The sequence below is a fragment of the Emys orbicularis genome, chromosome 7 (assembly GCF_028017835.1).
Source record: "Emys orbicularis isolate rEmyOrb1 chromosome 7, rEmyOrb1.hap1, whole genome shotgun sequence".
NCBI classification, from domain to species: Eukaryota; Metazoa; Chordata; order Testudines; family Emydidae; genus Emys; species Emys orbicularis.
Window position 1 is genome coordinate 21658619 of NC_088689.1, and position 23941 is coordinate 21682559.

A 23941-nucleotide genomic window follows, 5' to 3' on the forward strand; every position below is an offset into this window, starting at 1 on the left:
GTCCCTGCATCCCCTCCCCCTGCCTCTGTGTGCACCCCCACTCCCATTCAGCTCTTGCTCCGGTCTGTCTCCCTACTAGCCCGTCTGAACTCCAGTTTGTGATCCCCCAGCAGCCCTGTGTGACCCGGTCTGTCCTTCTCTCCCCCCCATATCCATATCCTTGCCTCCTTGCCCTGTGAGGAATGCAGCTTCTTCTCACTCTTCTGATGGGTTGCTGATTGCTACAGCCAGTGAGCCACCTGCCTCTGTTCTGGTGCCCCAGGTGGGCAAAAGGTGTAACTGCAGAGCCTCTCTGGCAGAATGTGTTTTCTGCAGAGTAAAACAAAATCTGTGGGAAACATGAATTCTGTGCATGCACAGTGGTGCAGAATTCCCCCCGGAGTAACATCCCTGATACAGAGACCATCCCTGCCAAATTTCAAATCCTTGCTCCAAAGCAGGGGAGCACTAGATCTTCTCGGATAAAAGGTTGCCAGAATTTTTTAACATGGCAAAACAAGATATTTTTCCCTAGCCTCATTTTTAGAAATGGCTGAACAGTTTTTAGCCAACATTTTCCAAACTAATTCAGCAAGAGGAAGACATGGAAAAATTTCACCCAGGTGGTTGGTTTCATGAAGTTATAAGCAACTGAAAATAGGGGCTTTAGAATGAGAAATTTTGGACAATTTTTAATAGATGGTGCAATCCTGCCTTTAATAACATGGCCAGATCTGGTCTGTAGACTGTAATTTGTTTGGTGATTCATTTTACATTTTTGCTTTGTACTAGGGGACATCCAGATGCTGAAAGGTTTTTGATCCAGGTCATTGTCATTGCTTTCATTCATTTTTAGTAGTATGTAGAAGCTAAAGTGAATATATTGAAAAATATTGTCATAGCTTCTAGGAGCATTGGTGGAACTGGGCTTGAGTATAATTCATCAGAAACTTTTGCAAGTAGTTTCACAACTTTCTAATGTTCTTTTGTGATCTCTAATGTTAGGGACTTCAAATAATCCCTCCATTAATTATCATAGCTTGTATTTTTTGGGAAGGAAATAAGTGTTGCCTATATGGTATTATAAATATTGTTGTCAGTGCTTGTATAGAGTTATTGCTCAGATACATGTTTGTAAATTAACAATGGCTTGTAGAAAAAAAATAAAGATTTACTGAATATTAGTACTGCAAGCTTATTAAACAAGCTTTGTTGTTGAAATATTTAGAATTTTGAAACCAAGCTTCCATTTCTTTAAAGTTCTATAATCAGAAACCTTCTATTTGTGTGGAAGACTTGCTTTACTGCAACTACTTCATATAGCCAGTTACTGTATAGTGGAAACTTGAGTACTAGCACATGAACTCACCTGTAGTGAATATTGGGTGGTGTGTACTTATTGTTGTCTTATGTTTAAATTTTAAGGTAATCTTGCATCATCATATTTAAGACACCCAAGCATCATCTTTTCCCCACCACACTGCTTCATTTCCAAGAATGGACTGGTTTTTTTTTTTTTATATATATATACTAGCTTCAGGGTCTTTGCTAACCTTCACTTGTTTAATAATAATAATAAAAAAAAAAGCCACATATATTTGTGAAGATTGAGTAGGCATGTATAATCTGATTTTAAAAATGCATCTCTCACATTTAGGGGTGCAGAAGAAGGAGAGAATTTTGAAACCATCTTGCAGTGTTCTCAGTTGCTGTTTTATTTGGAGTACTATCTTTTTAGTCGGTATTCAGGAGTGCAGGTACTCCAAAAGAAGTTGCTGAAGGGGAAACAGTAAATGTAATAATTGGATTTGAATAAAAGCATTTGATAGTTGCACAAAACTTATTCAGAATTGATTCAAATTGGCTTAGATATCTTCAAGTAGAATGAAACTGGCTAAAGAATGCTAAGCCAAATATTATAGTAAACATCATAACGTGGAGTTAGTAAGATATGGCTAGCAGGGTACGAGTCCAGTTGTTAATATTTTAACTAATGACCAAGAAGAGGGAGTAAACAGTATATTGTAAGTGAATATGCATCCAGTTGAAAGAGTTAATACTTGTGAGGATATCAACAACGGAGAAAACTAGAGATTAGACATATGGACAGAAAACAGTTCACGTTGGAGGAGGGGGGGGAAATGCTAACCTAATGAAACCTGGGAAATATAATCCAAAAACTGAAAAGTAGTAATATCAAAGTTTGAGGGTGATGTTGGACTGCAGATGAGACAAAAAGGTGCCAGTATTATGATACAACAAAAAATGTAGGCTGCCTATACAGAGGCAACCTATTAAATAAGGAGGTTAAAGTCCCTCAATACATTTGTGCAGCTCTGGTATAAATATTACTTTGGGATAATTATTACCAGAAATATGCTGACAAACTAGGAGGAATTGAGAGGAGAACTGAAAAATGACTGGCTGAAGAGAATATCAGGTTAAACATATGTGGCTTGTTTAGAAGCCAGCATCAGTTAAATTCTGCAGAAGTGGTGTCGACCCTGAAATCAGCAGAGATACTGAGGTGACTAACGGTGCTGAAGTGGAGGGCAGCAACTGCCACCACAGTAGTAATGGTGGCACTGAAAGCAGGAGTACCAAAGAAGTTCACGGTGCCAAGGAGATAATTTGTGCTGAGCCCAACACCGGCCCTACTTCCACTTACTGAAGAAGGGAAACATCGGGGTTTGCTGCCAACAGACCCACAGGTTCAGCGGCCCACCCAGCCAACAAAGCCATAAATGATGCAGCCCTGGCAGAGTCCTGAACTAAGGGAGAGGTCGGGACAGAAAGGCAGAGGAGGTCAGTTGCTGTCTGATATGCTGCTGGCACAGAAATAGCTGGTGTTGGCATTGCCCTTGTCGGTACTGTACTCAACAGTTACTTCGAGGCCAGAACTGGAGTCAATGGTATGGGGTCCCTGCCCTCCCTGCACTGTATTGGGGAGCAGTTGATGGGACCTGCTTCATCCTGTATGCCAACATTCACACTGTGCTGGTCCACACTCCTTCTGGAGGAGGCAGGCAAGTCCCCACAGCACCTGGAGTGGCCACAATGTGAAGTGGCAGCACTCTTGCAACCTGAGGGCAACCTCCGATCCAATGTAGGCCTTGGAGCTGCAGCAGGCCACATGGCCTATTCAAGCAGATGCTCCTTTAGCCGAAGATCCCTTGCCACCTGAGTCTGTGTCATGACCGATTTGCAAATCGAACACCACTTCTTGATGTTGGCTTTGCCTAAGCACAGCAAGCACCACACGTGGGGATCGTTGTTGGGGATCTTTTCCCCAGCAATAGACAATGTTTAAACCCTGTCTTCTCCAATATCATGGTAGCAAGATTCTTAAAAGGGTATCATCTCCATCCTCCAGTCCAAGTGTCTGTTCCTCTGTGGGACCTTAACACAGTCCTAGTGGCTTTAATGGGACCTCCATTTGAGCCCCGGGCATCTTGTCCCTTTCCGCTTTTGTGACAGAAAACTGCATTTCTAGTAGCGATAATATCCACAAGAAGAGTGAGAGTTGCAGGCTCTGATGGCAGAGCCTTCTTTTACACAATTCTCTGAGGACAAAGTTACTTTATGAGCACACCCCAAATTTTTATCTAAAGTGGTTTCTCAAGTTTCATTTGTACCAGACGGTATATTTACCTGTGTTCTTTCCTAAGTCACATTCATCTTTGGAGGAGCATCATCACCTGATGTCCAGTGTATGAAGAAGTCTAGCCTTCTGTCTGGACAGGACTAGCCTGCTTCGTGTTTTGCCTCGTCTTTGTGTCTCATGCAGATCATATGAAAGGCCAAGCGGTCTTTTCATAGACAATCTCTAAAGGGATAACATCCTTTATCAAGGCTGCATATGAAATATCTTCAGCTGCGTCTCCTCCGCTCTCGTAGAACGTGAGCTCATTCTACGAGAGCACAAGCAATGTCAATAGTGTTCCTCAGTGACATTTCAATATTGGACATTTGCAAGGTTGCTACGTGGTCATCCATATGTACATTTATAAACCATTATGCCATTACCACATCTTGCAGGGTGGATGGAGTTTTGGTACGGTGGTCCTGCAATCCTTGTTTAGGTAGACTCCGAGCCCACCTTCTGGGTTGGGTACTGCTTGTGAGTCATGTAAGTGGAATATATGGCTGCATCTACTCACAGTAAGTAACCATTTCTTCTTCTTCAACTGTGGTTCTTCAAGATGTGATGCAGACATGTATTCTATGACCCACCCTCTGTCCTCTCTGCATTGAAGTCTAGTCTCTGGGGGTCAGGATCGCCGAGTTTTTTACTGGCAGCACTGAAAGATCCACACAACTTCCGGCAACGTTTTTCTGCATGCCCTCCTAAACTGGCTTCTTGAACAGAAAAGCATCTCTAGTTTGCTAGTGACAGATACAAATAATTCCAACGTCATGCTTATGGTTAACATAATTTACAGATATATAATTATGCTGCTTTGCAATATCTGAATATTTTTGAATATGGTGCATCTTACCGATGTTAACATATAACTATCTTTTGGTGATTAAAAATCTGTGGCTATTTCAAACATTTTTAGTAGTTACCCATTTTTGAAATTAACATACACTTTGTTCTTGATAAAGTCGTTCTTAAAAAAGGTTCTGGATTTCTACCTGAGGGGACTACAATCCTTTTGAATTTGAGACATACCTACTTTACTTGTGTCCTAAACCAATTCACCTGAAAGAAAAAAATCTGCATTCTTCAGATGAGAGAAGAGTAAGGAATTGCTCCTTAAACAGAACATTAAATTTACATGAAATTCAATGCCTTGTTTGTTCCCTATGGAACTACATTTACCAAAAAAAAAGGCAATAAGGCTTCAAAATAAACTATGCAAGATGTATCAAATTGGCCATTAGAAGCCTTTCATCAGTTACGATAAGTGCCTCCTGTGGACATTCGATCCCATTCAGTCAGATCTCAAGTGGCTTCTTAGGCAAGGATTATCAGCCTTGTACCAGGTAATTTGCAGACTGACTCTTGTATCATTTCCTTTAATTCATAAAACAGTACAAGATAGCTATTTCACTTTATGGATAGTCTTTGTCAAAGTTTACTGTTGAGCAATCCCAGTAGTTCCTCTGTGGTGGTGGAAAGAATTATGAGAAGAGGATAACTTGTTGCCTTACTGTCAATTGGTCTTCTTACAACATTATACATTCACCAATTGAAAGGACTCTTTGTTGTGTATTTTCTCAGACACATGCATAAAATAGCACAGCTTGGTTAACTGTCTGCTAAGGAAACTTGTTTATATACAGCAATCACATAGATGGTATTAAAATATTATCTTAATTGCTTCCTTTTCATGATAGAACCAATAGTATGCAAACTCTGAATTAGTTGATGGATGCTAGGAGAACTGTTTACAGGTAAGCTACAGCTGGTCTGCCTCCTTGGGACTTGGAGTTCTGTTTTTCTGATGCACAGTCTGTTTCTGCCCAATGGAAATCGCCAGCATGGAAGAGTTTAGATTTCAAGTTTCACAAGATTTCTTTTAAAATTGTTTTTGCAAGATTGAAAAAGGAAACACATTCTATTCTTTCATAAACGTTGACTCTTAAACTCTAAAATATTACCATCAGTTGTTGTATGACACTTATTCTCAAAAATCAAACTACTATCTTACTTGCTTTACCCCTTTTTCTTGCTGCCCACTGTTCTAGGTTTTACACCCGTTGGAAAGAGTGGGAGTCATGGTACTCCCAAAGCTTTGGTTTACATTTCTCACTGCGAGAGGAACAGTGGCAGGAAGATTGGGCGTTTATACTCTCTCTTGCTAGTCAGGTAAGAAAATTTTCTTTAAAATCTTACTCTAGGAAGGGATGTAGAATCTGAAGAGCAATTTCATAAACTTGCATTATTCTTGATTCAGCCCAGAGTTTTGCGTTATTAAGGAAAACATCAACCGTTTTTCTTACACCAGAAATCGCTAAGTGTTACAGATAAGGTCTTCTCCACAAGAATAAACTGTGAAATTGTATTTGAAAATTGAATTTATAATTTCTGAGTTTACTGGTAGCATCAACAGTTTTGCTGAAAGGTTATTTTTCTTATCTGGTAGGATGAAGCTTGTAGGAGATGGGGGCACAGTTTCTGTTCTGTTTAATGCCCTGCCTCCTTCCCCAAACACCTTAAGTAATCGTAGAGAATGAACATGTCTACAGACTTTTTGTGAGCTTGAACCACTAAAGCACTGGCAAATTAAGAGATTGCATTTCATAATCCAGTACAACCTAGAGACTATCTCCCTGTCAAATTTCCATCTTCTACTGATGTGTTAGAACAGCTAAAATTTACATTTTTTCCCCATTATTGGAAAAAGAGTAATTGTTTTTACTCTTCTCAAATGTCTGAGTTTTTTGGTCTCAAACTTTGCATAAAACTTCACACATGAACACAGAACAAGCCTGTTGTATTTAAAAAAAAAAATCAGGGAAAAAATAATAAGCAACTGAAAATGGCCTATTAAAAAAGAATGCTTGTGCAACCTCAGTTATAGGTGCATTCTCCCTGTAATATTTAAATAGTGTCCATGTTACAAAATATGTTGGTCAATCACTTGAGTATTCTAACTTTAGGTAGGTAAACTTCCTGCAAGTGAAACATTCCAGAAAAATATTTGATTATGGAAATCTAAATGACAGCCATGACTTCAACAAAATTTTAGTTGGATGAAAATCTGGTTTTATGGAGTTCATACAGAACCTACTTTGTCAATCAAGTTAAACAGAAGTAAATGTTAGATCAAAGTTCTGTTTCAAGTATTGTCTGTCTTTTTTCCTTTGGTATAGCCTGGCGCAAGTTTGGAGCAGACACATATTTTTGTACTTGCACATATTCTTAGAAGACCAATTATAGTTTATGGAGTAAAGTATTATAAGAGTTTCCGGGGAGAAACGTTAGGATATACCCGTTTTCAAGGTAAGCCTCGATACCTAATTATAATTTGTACTACTTAAAAAATGGGTTTTAAAAGAGTCTGAAAGCAGCTTGATATAAGATTCTAGTGGAAGGGAGGTGGAGTGACTTTATACAAAAGTAGCTGTTGTTTTAAGCCTCTAATTCTTATAAACCTGTGCGTTCAACCAGTGGTTTAACTCCTTGATGGGGAGGCTGATTATCGAAGTACAAGACTTGCTGACAGCAGACGTGTGCAGCCAGAGGGAAAGGATGAATGTTTTAAATGCCACTTAATACATTCTTTATAGACTTGTTAATTGTATCCAGTTTATTGAGGATCATTATTACATTTTTAGAAGCCAGGAGAAATGTGTAGAATAATGAAGGTGGTGCTGCACTATTATAAAAAGTGATTTTCAGGGGTGCAGCTTACCCCCATTTCAAACAGAAAATCAGTCTGCATTTTGTTTAGTCAATGTTACTGTTGTAATACATAATGGCACAATATGGTTATGTGAGAAACAATAGCAATGCTTCACTAAACACTGGATTAATGGAACTCTGCAGAGTCTTAGGTAATGGAAAACCACTTATAGAAGATCCTTGCCTGAAGTACAAAACACACAGATTTTAAAAAATGAAGTAATTCATAAATGGTAAGGAGTAAATTATTTTCATAATGAAATACTATTAACCATAATTATATAGGCCAGGCTATTTCTAAATGATTGGTTTTCCCTTTAGATTTAGCAAGTACAGAACTCATCTCATTAGCATTTTCATTGTGTTTGTGCATCATCAGGAAATCTTGACTCCAAATGTTAAGGGGTTAATAGAAAAAGTCTGAGGGCTAGGAACTGTAATGAACATTCCTGGTGGTTCTGAACTGGGGTCCTTAGTAAAATTCAAATAGTCTTGTCATTATTAGGCTTATTTTTAAGATGGATGCAATTGTCAAGGGCATTTTCCTGCTTTCCAGTTCCTTGTGGGGAGAGGAGTACCTTTACAAGTTGCAACATGTTAAGAAACTATTAAAGATGTTTTCTAACTTGTGGCTTAATGGAAGGGCCAGCAGAAATCTGTAGAAATTTTTGTCGTATTCTGTTCTTCTCAGATCTACAGATTTTTGTTTGTTTGTTTAATATTAAACTGGAAAGAGCAGTCCACAAAACCTGTTTGAACTATATCTTCATCTGTGGTACACGTGTAATATATTCTGCATTTGTTCAGCATTTAGCACAGTGGGATTCTGGTCGACAATTGGGGCTCCTAGGCATTATTGCAGTATAAATAATTAGAATCCCTAGCTCCATGTATACCAGGTTATTAGAAGTTATAATAATTCAGTTTATAACTAAACTGATGTATTTGTATTTTACATGCACTGAAGGAGTTTGTTCGGTGTCTTTTATAAATTGGAGGGATTGTTGGGGGGGATCATCATTCAAATAATAGTCTCACAACAAAGTGGGAGACCTAAACTGAACTCTGGACTCCCACTTTTACTCCCCAGGCTTATAAAAGCTAGGAGTTACAAAGGTATCTGCTGGGTAGCCTTGAGGACTAAGCGGCATGCCTTGTCACTCCACAGCGCCCCCCTCTCACGTGATTTGTGCAGCAGCCTATAGGAACAGTTAAAGGAGTCCTCCTCTGGGCTAGAGGTAAGATGCCATATTAAGGTAGCTAGAGAAGATGAAAGGGGGTAATAAAAAATAAGGTTGGAATAGCAGAAGAAATGGTAGTGTTTCTGGTATTTTGCCATTCTTGATCAAACATTGAACCATAAAGTTGGCATCTTGCCTTCAGCAGTAGCCAGTTGTTTTGCCAAGTACTTTACCTCAACCTCTGTATAGAATACAGTTGGTTATGAGGGAGATTCCTTCTTGACCCCATACCAATATCTTACATTCTGAAGCACGAAATTAGATGACCCATCTTTTAGTATGAATAACTACAAAAGATATTTCTGGTCATCCTACAATCTGTTTGTAACCATCTGTAGCAATTAATTCCACAGACTTTCTGCCATTATGTGTGATTGATCTCTTGTTTATGTAGTATGAGGTGATAAAATAGATGCTGACCAGTTCTAAAAAAAAATTTTTTTTTAACCGAACTTGTAATTGTGCATTCCTCAATCAATTTTCCATCTTTCCTGCTTGGCTTTCTAGGTAAAGAGGAGCCCAGCCTTTGTCGAATGAATGTAAATATGCTACTTTGTTTAACTGTCTCTAGTTCGTTAGACACATCTGTGTATATCCAGAGGTGTACGTTCAACTTTGCCTAGATGCTAACATATAAATATTTCAGTTATTTGGAAATGAACACCTAAGGGTGAATGGAGATGAAGGGCATGTATATGATGTCTTTGCTACTGCTTCTCTGCTAAGCTTAGCAATTTCCATCAAGACAAACAGCACACTGATTGATAGTTTCAAAAATTCCCTTTGTTGGATAAGAGATTGAACAGAGAATTTCTTTTTACAATTAAAAACACCCAATCTGTAGAAGGCAGTAAATATTGAAATGTTGAGGGACTCCAACATTGCAGAATTAGACTTTGTATTTACCACTTTCTAGTGGCTTTCACATAACCTGTGAGCTAGTTGTCTTTGGTTTTGGGCAGCTTTGCAAAACTTAACTTACCTGGGACAAGAGATCTTTTTAATGGGTGATTTAAAGTATGTTTATTTTTTTCATTATGCCTTGAAAAGATTTTTGTGCCTTGGCTGGCTAGTAAAGTTTCATTGCAATTTTACCAAGTTGGTTTAGAGAGAGAGAGAGAGAGAGTGTGTGTGTGTGTGTGTGTGTGTGTGTGTGTGTGTGTGGAGTGGGGGCGTAAATAGAGGGGGAAAGATGTGACTGAGATAGTAGTGCCAGCCAAAACTAATGCTTTAATATGGACTTTTAGTGCCTTCCATTTGAGACCGGAAACTGAGGCAGATATGCTGTGACTTGCCCAGGATCACAGCAGTTCGAGAGTTGTCTATAATAGGGTCCAAATCTTCTGTGGATAGACCAAGAGAAAGTCAGGACAGCACTGCTGTCACTCCAATAACAGCCAATTGATTCCCAAAAGTGCAACTGACCTTTTAGTATTTTGGTTAAATATTAAAAATGTTATTGAGGGTACCATTTACTCAGCCTAAATACCACACCAGGATGTGTACACTTCAAGACATAACCATGAAATTTTTGAAAATAAGGTAGCATTCTGAAGTTAGTTCTCATGTGTTCTTGAGACTTAAGTTCTGGATTTGATGGCTTCCAGCATAGATATAGTTCTTAAAGTCTTGCATCCTTTGCTTTCTGTAACTTATCTTGCTGACTACTCTGAGACTATCCCAACTCAACCTGTATCTTTTACACTCTCATTATTTAGCTGATAATCAGATCCTTTTTATAAATCTTAATGCTAGCAGTTCTTTCTAACAGCATTTATCTGAATGTTATGTGGTTTCTTGGTTTAAAAAAAGAAAAGAAAAGAAAAACAATGATGCTGTTATTCTCAGTAAACTCATCCACTATTTGGAGACACTGAAACTGAGATAAGTGTCCCTCCCTGTTTAGCAAAGTAGCTACATTGGTTTGGTATGTGGGAAAATGTGTTCATCAATCTACAGATAACTTTTTAAAAATGTTTAAGAGAAAATTAGTTTGAGCTGAATACTTCTTGTAAACCATATATTCTTCGTGGACTGCTTGCTCATGTTGATTCCAAGTAGGTGCGCGCGTGCAGCATGCAGAGTCGTTGGAAGGTTTTCCCCCTAGCAGTACCCATCTTGTCGGCTGTGGAGTCCCCTGGAGTTGTGCCTTCATGGTGGTGTATATAGGTCTCTGCCAACCTGCCGCCTCTTCAGTTCCTTCTTGCCACCAGCGAGAGTCATTGGAGCTGCATCTCTCTCTCTTGCCTCAGCAAGCGTTTCCCCTACTGATCGGACTTTTGATTATCTTGTAAATAATTCATTAGTTAGTAGTCTTAGTAGTTAGATAGAAGTGGGGGGTTCCCACCCTCCAATCCCAGTTCCCTCCCCTCTTGGGGTTCAGGACCAAGGGTTTAAGCCATGTGGGACCTGCCACAATTCTGTGCCAATGGGTTCTGCCGTAAGTGTCTGGGGGAGGCACATCAGACAGATCGCTGCAAGATCTGCAAAGGGTTCCGCCCAAGAACAAAGAAGGAAATGGATTTCAGGCTCAAACAATTCCTTATAGAGGCAGCCCTCCGTCCCCAGCCAGCTCTGGGCCAACAGGACTCGGTACCGAGCACCTCCGTGTGGAGCGCTCCGGCCTCCATTAGAGAGACTTCACCGAGGAAGGACTCTAGGCATAGAGACCCTCAGCACCGACACTCCCTGGTGCCGAAGCCCAGGGAGGCAACACGGCACTGCTCATGCTCACCAGTGCCGCATAAGTGGCACAAGAAGACAGAGGGTGCTCGCCCACGGTGAGAGCAGACGGGTCTGACAGTGCTACCGATGTGTGTCCCACACAGGGGCACCCGGCGCCGGTCTCGCAGGAGCTGGCACGGTCAACTTTGGGCCTGCAAAAGGGTCCGTTGAGTCTGGTACTATTGGATTCTCCTGCTACAGATGCCAGGTGGAGGATCTGGAGCTCCCTTCTCCCCCTCTCTGCCGCGCCCCTCCCCCCCCCCGAACACATTCGAGGCAGCCAGGAACTTGATTGCCATGACGGCTCCACAGTTGTCCGCCAGCTGAGACAGACCTCCAGCCCTACAAGGTGTGGTGCCGTCTAGAGGCAAGCCCACGATCATGAGGAACCACTCGCCTTCTCTGCGGCACTATTCTCCGGCACCACTCTGGTCTCCACGCTCAAGGTCCCCGTCATCGGACTTGGAGGCAGAGTCCTACTATTCCAGGTGCAGTCGGCACCGATTTGAGTGGCGCCGCTACAGGCAGGAGGCGGGGATGGTGCTGTGGCAGGCACAGTGGCAGGGGCCCACGCAATGGCCTTTCTGGACCCCGTGGGCATACCATCAGGCCCAGGGCATGTACTCCAGGGGTTCCCAGTCCATAATTTCAGACGGATGTGTCTCTTTACCACCTCGGGACTGTCCCCTGCCTCCTGGCACAGAGACGGCTTCGGTCCATGGTGCAGAGCCCTGTCCACGTTCTGACTTCACCACTGGCAGCAAAGCCGCTGTCTGCGCCGAACAGCCCGGCACCGCGCAGGATGCATTGAGGGAGCCGGAGGGACATGAGGGCCTGGTACCATCTAGAGTTTCGTCGTCCTTGCTTAGGCGGTGGCAGGGTCTTCGTCCTCTGGGCTGCCCTCCATTGATGGTAGAGTACACCAAAAACTGTTGCGTAGGGTGGCCCATAACATGGGGCTACAGGCCAAGGAGGTGGTCGAGTCTGAGAACCCCATGGTGGACATATTAACCCCATAGGAGACATCCACCCTTTAAAACTAGTCATGTTACTACGAAAACCTTGTGGCAGACTCCTGCCTCCATTTCCCCTACAACTAAGGGGGTGGAGAGGAAGTATTTCGTCCCCTCTAAGGACTACAAATATTTGCTCATCAACAGCCGGGTTCGCTGGTCATAGCGGCGGTGAATGAAAGAAAGATGGGCAGCAGGGCCCAACTCCATAATCCAAGGACTCGAAGAAGCTGGACCTGTTTGGCAAGAAGGTGTACTCTACCGGGGGGGGGGGGGGGGGGGTTCCAGCTTCGGATTGCTAACCAGCAAGCAATCCTCAGTAGATACAATTTCAATTAATGGGACTCCATATTGAAGTTTAAGGAGTTAGTCCTGTCAGACTCCAGAGCGGAGTTTGCTGCCATAATAGAGGAGGGCAAGACAGCGGCACAGACCTCTTTACATGCCTCACTAGACGCAGCAGACTCGGCCACGCAGACCATGTCCTCTGCCATAGCCATGAGGAGGAGCTCATGGCTCTAGGTGTCGGGTTTCCACCAGAGGTCTAACAGACAATTCAGGACTTGCCCTTTGATGGCATGGGGCTGTTCTCGGAGCAGACAGACTCTGTACATTGAAATCATTGGGCCTGAATAGCCTCGCCACCCAGCAGAAACACTTTAAGCCCCAACCTCCTCCATGCTTCTACCCGCCCCAGCCTAGGCAGGACTTCTCCAGGAAGAGGGTCAGGAGTGGCAGGCGAAAGCCTCCCCATCCGCTGCCCAGTCAAGGCCAGAGCTCAGCGAGGCAGTCATCAGGCTCTAAGCAAGCCTTCTGACGGCGCGGGGGCGACACACCAGTCCACTCACCGGATCCTTCATCTTGTTTTCTGAATCGTCTATCCCACTTCTACTGTGCATGGTCCCAGATAAACTCAGATTGCTGGGTCCTTTGCACCATAGAAGTGGGATATTCTCTCCAGTTCTGCTCCTCCTCCCTTCCCCGTCCCTCTTCAGGGACCCTTCTCACAAGCAACTCCTCATGCAGGAGGTTCAAATGCTCCTCGCCATGGGAGCAGTGGAGGTGGTTCCTCAGGAGCTAAGGGGCAAGGGATTCTACTACCAATGTTTTCTAATCCCCCAAAGCCAAAGGCGGTCTCAGACCCATTCTTGACCTATGAGGCTGCAACGGATTCATGAAGAAGTTACGGTTCCACATGGTCTCTTTGACTGCCATCATCCAGTCTCTGGATCTGGGAGACTGGTATGCCGCCCTCGACCTGAAGGACACATCCTTCCACATATCGATCATTCCAGCCCACAGATGCTTTCTCAGGTTTGTAGTGAACCACAAGCATTACCAGTTTACGGTCCTCCCCTTTGGTCAGTCAGCAGCCCCTCGAGTTTTTACCAAGTGCATGGCAGTCGTAGCTGCCTTCTTAAGAAGAAGGCTGGTGCAGGTCTTCCCGTACCTCAAAGACTGGCTGGTCAGGGGCTGCTTCAGGGTGCAAGTGGAGCAATACATCCCCTTGATGAGATCCACCTTTGACAGGCTGGGTCTCCTTCTGAACGTACACAAATCAACACTATCCCCTATTCAGAGGATTAAAGTTCATTGGGGGCAGTGTTGGACTCGGGTCAGGCCAGAACCTTCCTGCCAGAGTCTCATTTTCGGACAGTGCAAGACATCATACAAGGCTTCAAGCAATACCCCCACCACCACAGCGAGGAATTGCTTGAAGCTCCTCGGACATATGGCAGCTTGTACATAAGTGGTACAACACGCAAGGCTGAGACTCATACCAGGCAGGCCTGGAGAGGTCTCAACTTATCGGCCAGGGTGCAACAACCTGGACAAAGTGGTTACACTTCCACCGCCAGTTCTCAGGTCTCTCCAGTGATGGCTTAACCCACAGGCAGTGGTATGCGTGGGGGTCCCCTTCACCAAACCACAGCCCTAGCTGACCCTGGTCACAGATGTGTCAGCATTGGGGTGGGATGCTCATCTGGGAGAATTCAGGACCCAAGGTCTTTGGTCGCAAGACAAGATCTCACTTTGCATCAATGTCAAGGAGCTTGGAAGTATCCTTCCTCCCAGGTTCTCAGAATGAGCTGATGGACTATCTCTCAGCAGGTCATTCCACAACCATAACAGTTCATTTGCCCGGACGTGGTGAACAGTATTTTCCAAAGGTGCAGAGTTCCCCAGATGGACCTGTTTGCCACAAAAAGCAACAGGAAGTGCCTGCAGTTCTGTTCCTTCCAGAACCACGGCCCAGGCTCCCTTGCGGACGTGTTCCTCCTCCCTTGGACAGACCAACTGTTGTACATGTTCCCACCTTTCCTATTTGTCCACAAGATGCTGCTCAAGATCCACAGGGAGCGGGCCTCAGTCATACGATAGTGCCAGCCTGTGCTCGCCGGCACTGGTATACCATGCTCCTGGACCTATCGGTGGACAGCCCAGTCACATTGCCCTTGCTTCTGGATGTGATCATTTAAGACCACGGCCGTCTCCAGCATCGAGTCTCTCCACCTTACAGCTTGGAAGCTTGCTGGTTAAACCCAGTAAAACTAATGTGCTCTGAGCTTGTTAGGGAGGTTCTCCTTGGCAGTAGGAAACCCTCCACCAGGGCCACCTACCTGGCCAAGTGGAAGAGATTCTTGATCTGGTGTTCGCAGGGCTGCACCCCTCCGACACAGGCACCAATACCTCTCATTTTAGACTATGTACTGCGTTTAAAGAAGCAGGGCCTGTCGGTCTCATCGATAAGGGTTCACCTAGCTGCCATTTTGGCATTCCACCCAGGAGTAGTTGGCTGATCAGTTTTCTCCAACCTGACGGTTGGTTGGTTTCTTAAAGGTCTCAACAGATTATACCCACAGGTTAGCCAGCCTATTCCGTCTTGGGACCTTAATCTAGTTCTTTCAAGACTAATGGCCCCGCTTCGAGCTCCTAGCGACTTGCTCATTACTTTACCTGTCATGGAAGATGGCATTCCTGGTCACAATAACATCAGCTAGGAGAATGTCTGAGCTTAAGGCCTTAACTTCCAAGTCTCCTTACACCATTTTTTATAAGAACAAGGTGCAACTTAGGCCTCACCCAGCCTTTCTCCCGAAGGTCATCTCTCAGTTTCATGCCCATGAGGACATTTTTCTACCAGGCTTTTACCCTAAGCCACACGCTCACAGTCGGGAGCAAAGGCTCCACTCCTTGCTCGTTCGGCGAGCATTGGCCTTTTATATCGAACACACAAAGCCGTTTCGTGAGTCGAACCAGCTCTTTGTCGCAGTAGCAGACAGGATGAAGGGACTCCTGTCTTCTCAAAGAATTTAATTGTGGATCACGTCCTGTCATGGTACAATTTAGCAGAGATACCTGCCCCTGCACTAACAGCACATTCTCCTCAGTGGCATTCCTAGCTCAGGTCCCGATCCAGGAGATCTGCAGGGCAGCGACGTGGTCGTCAGTCCACACGTTCCTCTCATTATGCTATTACCCAGCATGCCAGGGACACTGCAGTATTTGGCAGAGCAAGCCAATGGATTTGGGGATTCTTTTCACTAGAGCACAGCTTCCTGTGTGACAGATAAGTTTATGGAGGGAATGGTTTGAAGGGATAACGTGATTTTAGTCAATTAGGCATTAACGTGCCATCGCGGGTAAAATGAGGGTCCGGCTGTAGAATCTTGCCTGTATGCTCGGGGTTCTGCTGATCGCCATATTTGGGGTCGGGAAGGAATTTTCCTCCAGGGTAGATTGGCAGAGGCCCTGGAGGTTTTTCGCCTTCCTCCGCAGCATAGGGCAGGGGTCGCAGGCTGGAAGATTCTGTTGTGGGTGGGTCAGCTTTTGTGGCCTGCATCATGCGGGAGGTCAGACTAGATGACCATATTGGTCCCTTCTGACCTTAAAGTCTATGAGTCTATGAGCTGTGGAAGTCTATCGGTGGCAGCTGATGGTGTGCAGCTGGTGCTTTCCTCCTCTATCTTAGTTAGTCCCCTCACTGACCCTGTCATCAGTGATGTGAGAGTAGGCCCCCATGAAATCCTAAATCTGAGCTAAAAGTTAACTGCCAAACTCTGCAGGCGGAGGTGGGGCTGGAGAGGACCTAAATGATTCTATGGGAGATGAGAACAGCCTTTTAATATTTTTCATTGTATCTGTGGTGGAAGACTAGGGTCAATTCATAATGTTGCATATCTGAGATCTCCTGGTTTTGATATGGGGGTAAAGACAGACAACTGAATGTCCTTGCTTTTCTTGTTTTGTCTTATAATTTTCATGCTACTTAGTTTCTTCTGAAAATTGGAAATTAAATTGTAATTAGCATCTTTTGACATGGAAGCACTCAAAATCTAATAAATTAGTTTCCCATTAATGCTTCATGGGTTTGGGACTTCATATATTTTTAATATCAGTATTTGGTTTACTGAAGTCATTTGCCTAAATATGCATGCAGAATTAATTCTGAGGAATTGCAAAAAAATTTGTTGTTTTTGGTAACTCATCCTCATTCTGCATCTCTTTCTACAAATCAGGTTAATCAAATGGAAAGTTGACCATTTGTTTAAAATTCAAAAATTTAATTTAAACAAAATGTTAAAGGGACACTCGGTTAGTAGTAACACATATCTGCAAGCCTAAATCTAATAGGAAAAATTTCCAGAGGAAAATTGAAATAATTTTATATATTTCCCTGTAGTGTTTGCAATCCAAACATGGCCAGTTCTGAGTACCTGGAAGTACGTGTTAAAATGTGCAGACTGGTTCATTGATTTTCATTGTTCAGAAATATTTAGCATCCCTTTTCAGTATTGTCCTTTAGTGCGTCAGTGTTCCACGAATGTTGTAGGAGCAAAGATATGGCTTGTATTTTGTTGCAACCATAGTTGCCTAACACATTGCAGGCAGCTACACTACGAAAGGTTGCTATGGTACATATGCACTTGGTTTACGCATAGCTATTTATAAACTGTCACAAGGTAAGGCATGCTTTTGCTTGAGTTGTCTTGCAGGAGTACACATCAAGAATTACGCATGTTCCTAGAAGAAAAAAATCCCAGCAGTGCAATTTACTCACTTTATTTCTGAAATTGGAATGTGAAACTAGTCTAGGTTTCAACTAGTCTTTCATTTAAGCAAGTAGTATGATCTTTTTGGTGTTTCTCTGATAATTTGATATAAATAATTGATGCAGCCCATTTATACAGTGTGACTACAGGTTATGAAGGCTGTCTGGCCAGACAGGGAAAGTTTGCCATGTACTTCAGTATTGCATAATCTTGTCGTGTGAGAAGATTCTTTTAATAATATCTTCTGAAAGCAGAAGGCAAAAGTTTTGATGGTTTAAGAAAACAATGAAAATACAAGTGTAGTGTTTTATTCTCTTATGCTGTGGAACTTCTTCTATTTTAAGGGGTTACCAAACATGAAATCTTATTACTGCTATATTATTTACTCTTGTTGCTTATTGTGTGGAAAGGGCAATGGAATTGCAGTACTAGCTGGAACTGTATGGGCAATCTAGGCATAAACTTGTACTGTAGTGGATAAGGGTATGTATATTGTAATCTCATGCTTAACCCAGTAATGATTGAGGATATTGGGAAAGCCTGATCCCTTTTAACAGCTACATTGTGGTTGAGTGCTTTTAATGTCCATATTATGTTAATATTCAGCTAACAAAAGCAGCTTGGAAACCCCCTCTCCACCAAAAATCACTTTAATGTAAAAGAGGGCTCCAGTTCCAGTTCTGTGTCTTATCCCTTTTTCCTTTTATTTCTAGGTGTATATTTACCTTTGTTATGGGAACAGAGTTTTTGTTGGAAAAGTCCTATTGCTCTGGGCTATACAAGGGGCCACTTCTCTGCTCTGGTTGCCATGGAGAATGATGGTTATGGCAATCGAGGTGCTGGTGCTAATTTGAACACTGATGATGATGTTACCATTACTTTTTTACCATTGGTTGACAGCGAGAGGAAATTACTGCATATTCACTTCCTTTCTGCTCAAGAGGTAAGAAGCATTTATGTGGCTGGCAACTTTGTCCACACTTATGTGTAAGTACACGAGGTCTCTCTTGCAGTCTGACATGTCTGAAGTTTTAAATACACCTACCCTTTTCTGATTCTGCTCTCCTCCCCATAATTTGAGACAGTGCAAAAGGATGCTTCTCACATCTTTGGAACTTGGTTTAGTTTCTTACAAGTTGAATGTAAATGTACTGTATATGTAAATACAAATGCAGTAACCCTGAAATGGACCCAGATATATCTAGAATAGGCACCCAGTTAACTAAAAATTTAAATTCAGCCCTAGATTGAGTGCAACTTATTTATTGGCCAGTAGGCTCTAAGAGTTAGAGTATAATCTACATCTTTGCTTTAACTAAGCTATGCTTGTTTGCTGATACTGATAGGGAGCCACTGTAGCTAAGTGTAGAGCCACATTTGAGGATTTGGAGATGGGTCCTTGTCCACAGAAGCCAGTATGTAGAGAAAGGAGAAATAGTATATAATTTTAGTTATAAAGGGAATATTACCTGGCAAGCCATAACTTTGAACAATGTCTTCAAGAACAGAAGTTTGGAGCAGAGTATTACTAGAATTGTAAGGATTGCCTTGTGATTTACAAGCGCTTTGTAAGAACTCATCAGCTTTAGAATTGTCTGCTGTTTCTGTATAGTAGGTAACATACCAATATTTGCACTGTACTAAGGTTTATTTTTAAATGGATTTTTGAAAGATGAGGGAGAGGGAAAACTGGCAAGTACGATTGAGTATAAGAACTAATGTAACAATTATAAAATTTTTTTGTAAAACCTGAGTGTGCACTTAGATTAAACTCTCAAAAATAGAAGCCAAAAAAACCCTGATAAATATTATGAGATGTTATGTCCCACTAACGGTATTTAAATAGAGTAGTGGTACTACTTTAGCTCAGATGTCACAATATACCACAGGTTGTTTCCTTAAAGTTGTCAGCAATCTTGAAACCTTCATCCTGAGTCTGTTTTCTGTCCCCTAAGATAGGTAATGAGGAGCAGCAAGAAAAGCTGCTCAGAGAATGGCTAGACTGCTGTGTGACAGAGGGTGGAGTCTTTGTTGCTATGCAGAAAAGCTCTCGTCGCCGCAATCATCCCCTGGTCACACAAATGGTAGAGAAGTGGCTTGACCGTTACCGACAGATTCGCCCTTGTACATCCCTTTCTGATGGTGAGGAAGATGAAGACGATGATGATGAATGATGAAATAAAAATAAAGTATCAGTGCATAGTGTCTGATGACCCCAAAGTTAGAGTCGTGCTCTAGCAGTTTGTTATGGATTGACTTAAATCTAGCAGAAGCATGCTGAAAGGATTTTACTTACCAGCATGGGGAGAGTATAGAGGTTCATCTGCTGTGTGAAGAGAGCTAAATTGGTTGGACTACAGTTTGTAAAAACAAAAACAAAAAACTAATTTTATTATCAAGACAAAACATTTGTTTCTTTCCAGTTGCAAATCTGTCTATAAATGTATCGCATGTGGTTGTGTAAGAAGTTGTGTAATAGGAAAAAAGTATACCAGCATCTTAATTATTGAGAAGAAATTTCTTTCAAATAAGGGCACTTACAAAAGCACATGTTAGATGGATATTTGTTCCTTTTGAGACTTACTTTTACAGTAGAACTTGTATTCTACATCACTCTTTAAATATTCTGACACATTTTCTTGAAAGGCCATTTTGTGAGATCTCACTAGTGCCCAGGTCAGATGGTGAGGTTTATTTTTTTGTTTGCACAAACTATCCAGAGCAAGTCAGAAGTACAAACAAAGTTCATTATTTTATTAATATTTTAGTTACTGTTGTGCCCATTATAATAAAATCAAATCTTTAAGGAACAAACTGTGGAAGAAGAGCTACATTTTTCATTGAGTGAACTTATATTTTGTTTTCTGAAAAAGTCCTTTCTGCTCTCCATTAATATTTCACCTTGTAACATTTAATACTTTCTTCAGTATGCTTGAAATATTTATTTAGAAAAGTGACCTAAAATATTATGCCAGAGATTACATACTAAACAATTGCGTGGAGTTGCCAACTCAAGTGTGATTTGAGAATTTCATATTGTCCAAACGATATGTACAGTATATCATTTTATCATTGAGTCTTTCACCCTAGTTAAACATTGCAAGTGAAAACTACCTTTTACTAGGGGCACTCCTTGATCATTAGTGAGAACGCTTGGCAATTTAGAATGAAGTTTTTTTTTTTTTTTTTTAAATTAAAAGTGGCTTTTTAAAAAAAGCACTGTAATATATTTCTGTATGTAAACCTGGGAATTTCTTGCATGTTGACTTTTGTGGCCATACTTAATATGTAAGGTTCATAAAAGTCTAAGTCCAGAGTTTATTCATCAGTAGAAATTTTATTATATGTGATAACTTCAGCCATGCAATTCGTAATGGCTAAAGTTTATCTTAAAACAACCTTGCTTAGAAACACTGAAGGGTGATGCCAGTTTTTTACATATACAATGCAATTCAGATCTTCTTTAATAAGCACTTTGAAAACTATTGATAGGGTGTGTGCGTGGCTGGTGGATAGGGAACTTTGCAGTAGATGACCTAGAATTTCAAAAGAAGACCCATAAAGTGCATATTTTTGTGTAGTTTAAGGCTATGGAAACACTAAAGAACTTGCTGCTTTTTCTTCCAAATGCTGCTTTAGATGGTATTGAAATGTGCACAACTCCTAGATAATCTTGGTGACAAAACACCAAAAATATAGAACTAATGAAGTGCTGTATTAAGTTAGCAATTTTTTCCCTCTCAGATTTCATTGACATTTATTATGAAATGTGTCTTCACACTTTTGGCCATTTAGGTCTCCTTTGATTGGTGCATGCATAGATTTTCAGGTAAAAGAATGCATGTTTCTTTGCAGTATATGTATGAATTACCTGAGTGAAAATAGAAGAATCACAGATAGTGAACAGGTTCTACCTTAACATACAATCTTGATTTCAGTTTGTTTTCTAAATGCAGTAGTTGGGTAGATTGATACCTTGTCCTCATTCTTCCAAGATGATGATGTTACCTTACAGTGAAATCCATGTGTACCATGACCAATGAGTAACTTAAGTTAAGAGCTCATGCATTCATTTCAGTATGAATGGTGTTGACAAATACACAAACAGCAGATAACACTTTGCTTCATTGACATATCTTCCCCCAGATGACACCGTTACTGCAAGTCATAAGAAGCAAGATTCAAATACCTTCCTTGTGAAATAGTTTTTAACCTTTATTCATTATTCTGCCATTCTCCAACCAAATTGTTGCAAAAGCAAGCCTTATCTTGCCTCCAACAATACGGGTGGACTGTACCCAAATTTGAGTTCCTTTGAAGAAATGAACATCCTTTCATTTTTAAAGAGATTTAATGTCAGTTTACTATACAAGCAATTACAGCTTTTGATTTTGAAAAGCAAACCAAACCCCACACTGTCTAATATCTATGCCCCACTTTTGTTACAAATTGACACCGTTCATACTTTTTGTAGAGTTTTATTAACCATTACTGCTTTCTTCTAATCTATAAAAGGACAGGTTCAGGCTAACAAGCCTCACTGTGTTTTCAAAATTAAGTGAGACTTTTAAAACAAAAATCCCTAGTTAAATGAGTTGGGGTTTATCTGTTGACAGTGCACCTCACCCACTACAGTAGATGAAGGTGTAAGCAATTGTCCTTTTCCCAGCACGGTAGCCAGTGTACATTAAATCTCCCCATTTGACATACTTGAAGGTTTACGAACACGTATGTGCAGTTGGTGGGTAAGTCCTATATTGACCCAGTCTATATTAAATTTACCACTTGGCTTTTTACTGTTGAATGCTTACATAGCCCAGTACTTGGTTTTTCATTTTAAACTCTTGCCCCCTCTGCATCTGGGAATTGTCTTGGACTAGTCATGAATTCCTTACTAGAATTTAATTCCTGGGTTGCTTTTGTTAAACCAGGGCATGCTGAAATCATCCAGAGTGCTGCTACAGCATAGCTTTTAACCAGCATTACTAGAATGTTTCATACTCCCTTAGCAAAGTAGTATTGCTGTTCATTTTGAAGAATGCAGAATTCTTGTTGTGTTGCTTAATTAACTGCTTAAGGAGAAGTAACTTCTGTGAGCTTTACTGTATGAAGTGGTGACACTTTTTTTTTAATGCCAGTTTTATCAACACAGTCACATTTTTGTTACTTGTATGAACTGCTTCATGTTATCCTTGATTGATGGAAGCGCCCCCAGCCTTCCTTGTATTAGTACAAAAGCAGCAGTAAATTGGTTTGTCAGTAAAGCAAAAGGCACAAATCTTGAGCAGCAGCTATCTCGCATACATTTCTCTCCCCTCCCCTTGCATACTAACTTTTCAGTCTGAAAAAACTTGAGGCATACTACAGTCACCTTGCTTTGGACCCAGTAATATATCAAGTCAGGCTGGATTCACATTCTCCCCATCTCCATATGACCTACTCCTTGCATATTTTGTTGGTGTTTGTACTACAGACAGTTGAATCCCTCTGTACTGGTCACAACCCCAGAAGTACAGTGTTGTTTTTAAACTGAAGCCTGTTACTATGATACTTTGTAAACTTGGATTTTTTAAATTCATTTTTAGTTCTTGTTGAACTGTAAAACTTAATCGGAAGCTATTGTCTAAGTTTGCTATGATTAGCATCTAGTCTTATTTTTATAAGTACTGGATGAAAGTCTACAGCATCTGCCATTCTCTGAAAGGTTTGTGCCAGGACTCTTATTTTCCTGATTCAAAATCCACTGCTGGCAATGGATGCACTAGGAACCACTGGCACAAATTATTCTGTTTCCTAGAACAGTATTTACACCCATCTGAAATGCAACTGCTTATTTTAAAAAAACGACAGTACCAACAAGTTATTTTTAAAATAGTCACTTTAAATCTTGACAACATGAATTAAATGTTTTATCTTCATTTTCATGTTTCCCAAATGTCCTCTCTCTAACTAACCTGTTTTATTCTCCTGGTTTCTCTATGCTGGTGTTTATGGATAATCATTCATACTTGCTATGTTAGATCATTGACAAAAGGATAGTCACACAGCTATGAAATGTGACCTCTTTGTAACATGTTTGAAGCTGGTAAATAGCTTTCCATTTAATTTAAAACAAACAAAAATACAGTTTTGTAACTAGAAACTTCTTGGTTTCAATTGTTTTTTCCCCATGTCCAGTTATTTGCCCCATCTATTCAAGTGGATGTTGGCATTAATACAAGGATGGACCCTCCATGCAGTGAAGTTTGAAGCTGCTAGTGCTCAGACTTAGCAAGTTTCTGGAGAATCAAGTTTAACATTTTCTCTGTCTAGTGTAGATAAGTGTTAACACTTATTAAAAGGTTGTACAGCCAAGGGCTAGCTCCTTCCCAAAGCACAATGTTCACGAGGGTGAGTTTCTTTAATATGTAGGGTAAATGAAAGTTGCACAGAATTTAAATATTAGCAAGGTATGTATCCAAAATGCATTTTTCTGAGAAGTAAAAAATCATGGGGCAGAAGGTAACACAGGCGAGTTTTTCTAAAACTGAACTGACTAAGGAATCAGCAAGGTTAAATTGAGTTTCTCCAGAATTT

At 41.3% G+C, this 23941-nt stretch overlaps 1 protein-coding gene across 1 annotated transcript in view; it reads left to right on the plus strand.

Moving 5' to 3' along the window:
- ZRANB1 (zinc finger RANBP2-type containing 1) overlaps positions 1-20179 on the plus strand; it is a 47006-nt gene extending 26827 nt beyond the window's left edge. Inside the window, exons 7-10 of the mRNA XM_065407611.1 lie at positions 5674-5794; positions 6802-6931; positions 18079-18308; positions 19321-20179. Of these exons, the coding sequence (XP_065263683.1) occupies positions 5674-5794; positions 6802-6931; positions 18079-18308; positions 19321-19539 (700 nt within the window). The 3' untranslated portion in view covers positions 19540-20179. The remainder of the gene's footprint in view (positions 1-5673; positions 5795-6801; positions 6932-18078; positions 18309-19320) is intronic.
- Positions 20180-23941: the final 3762 nt, after the last annotated feature.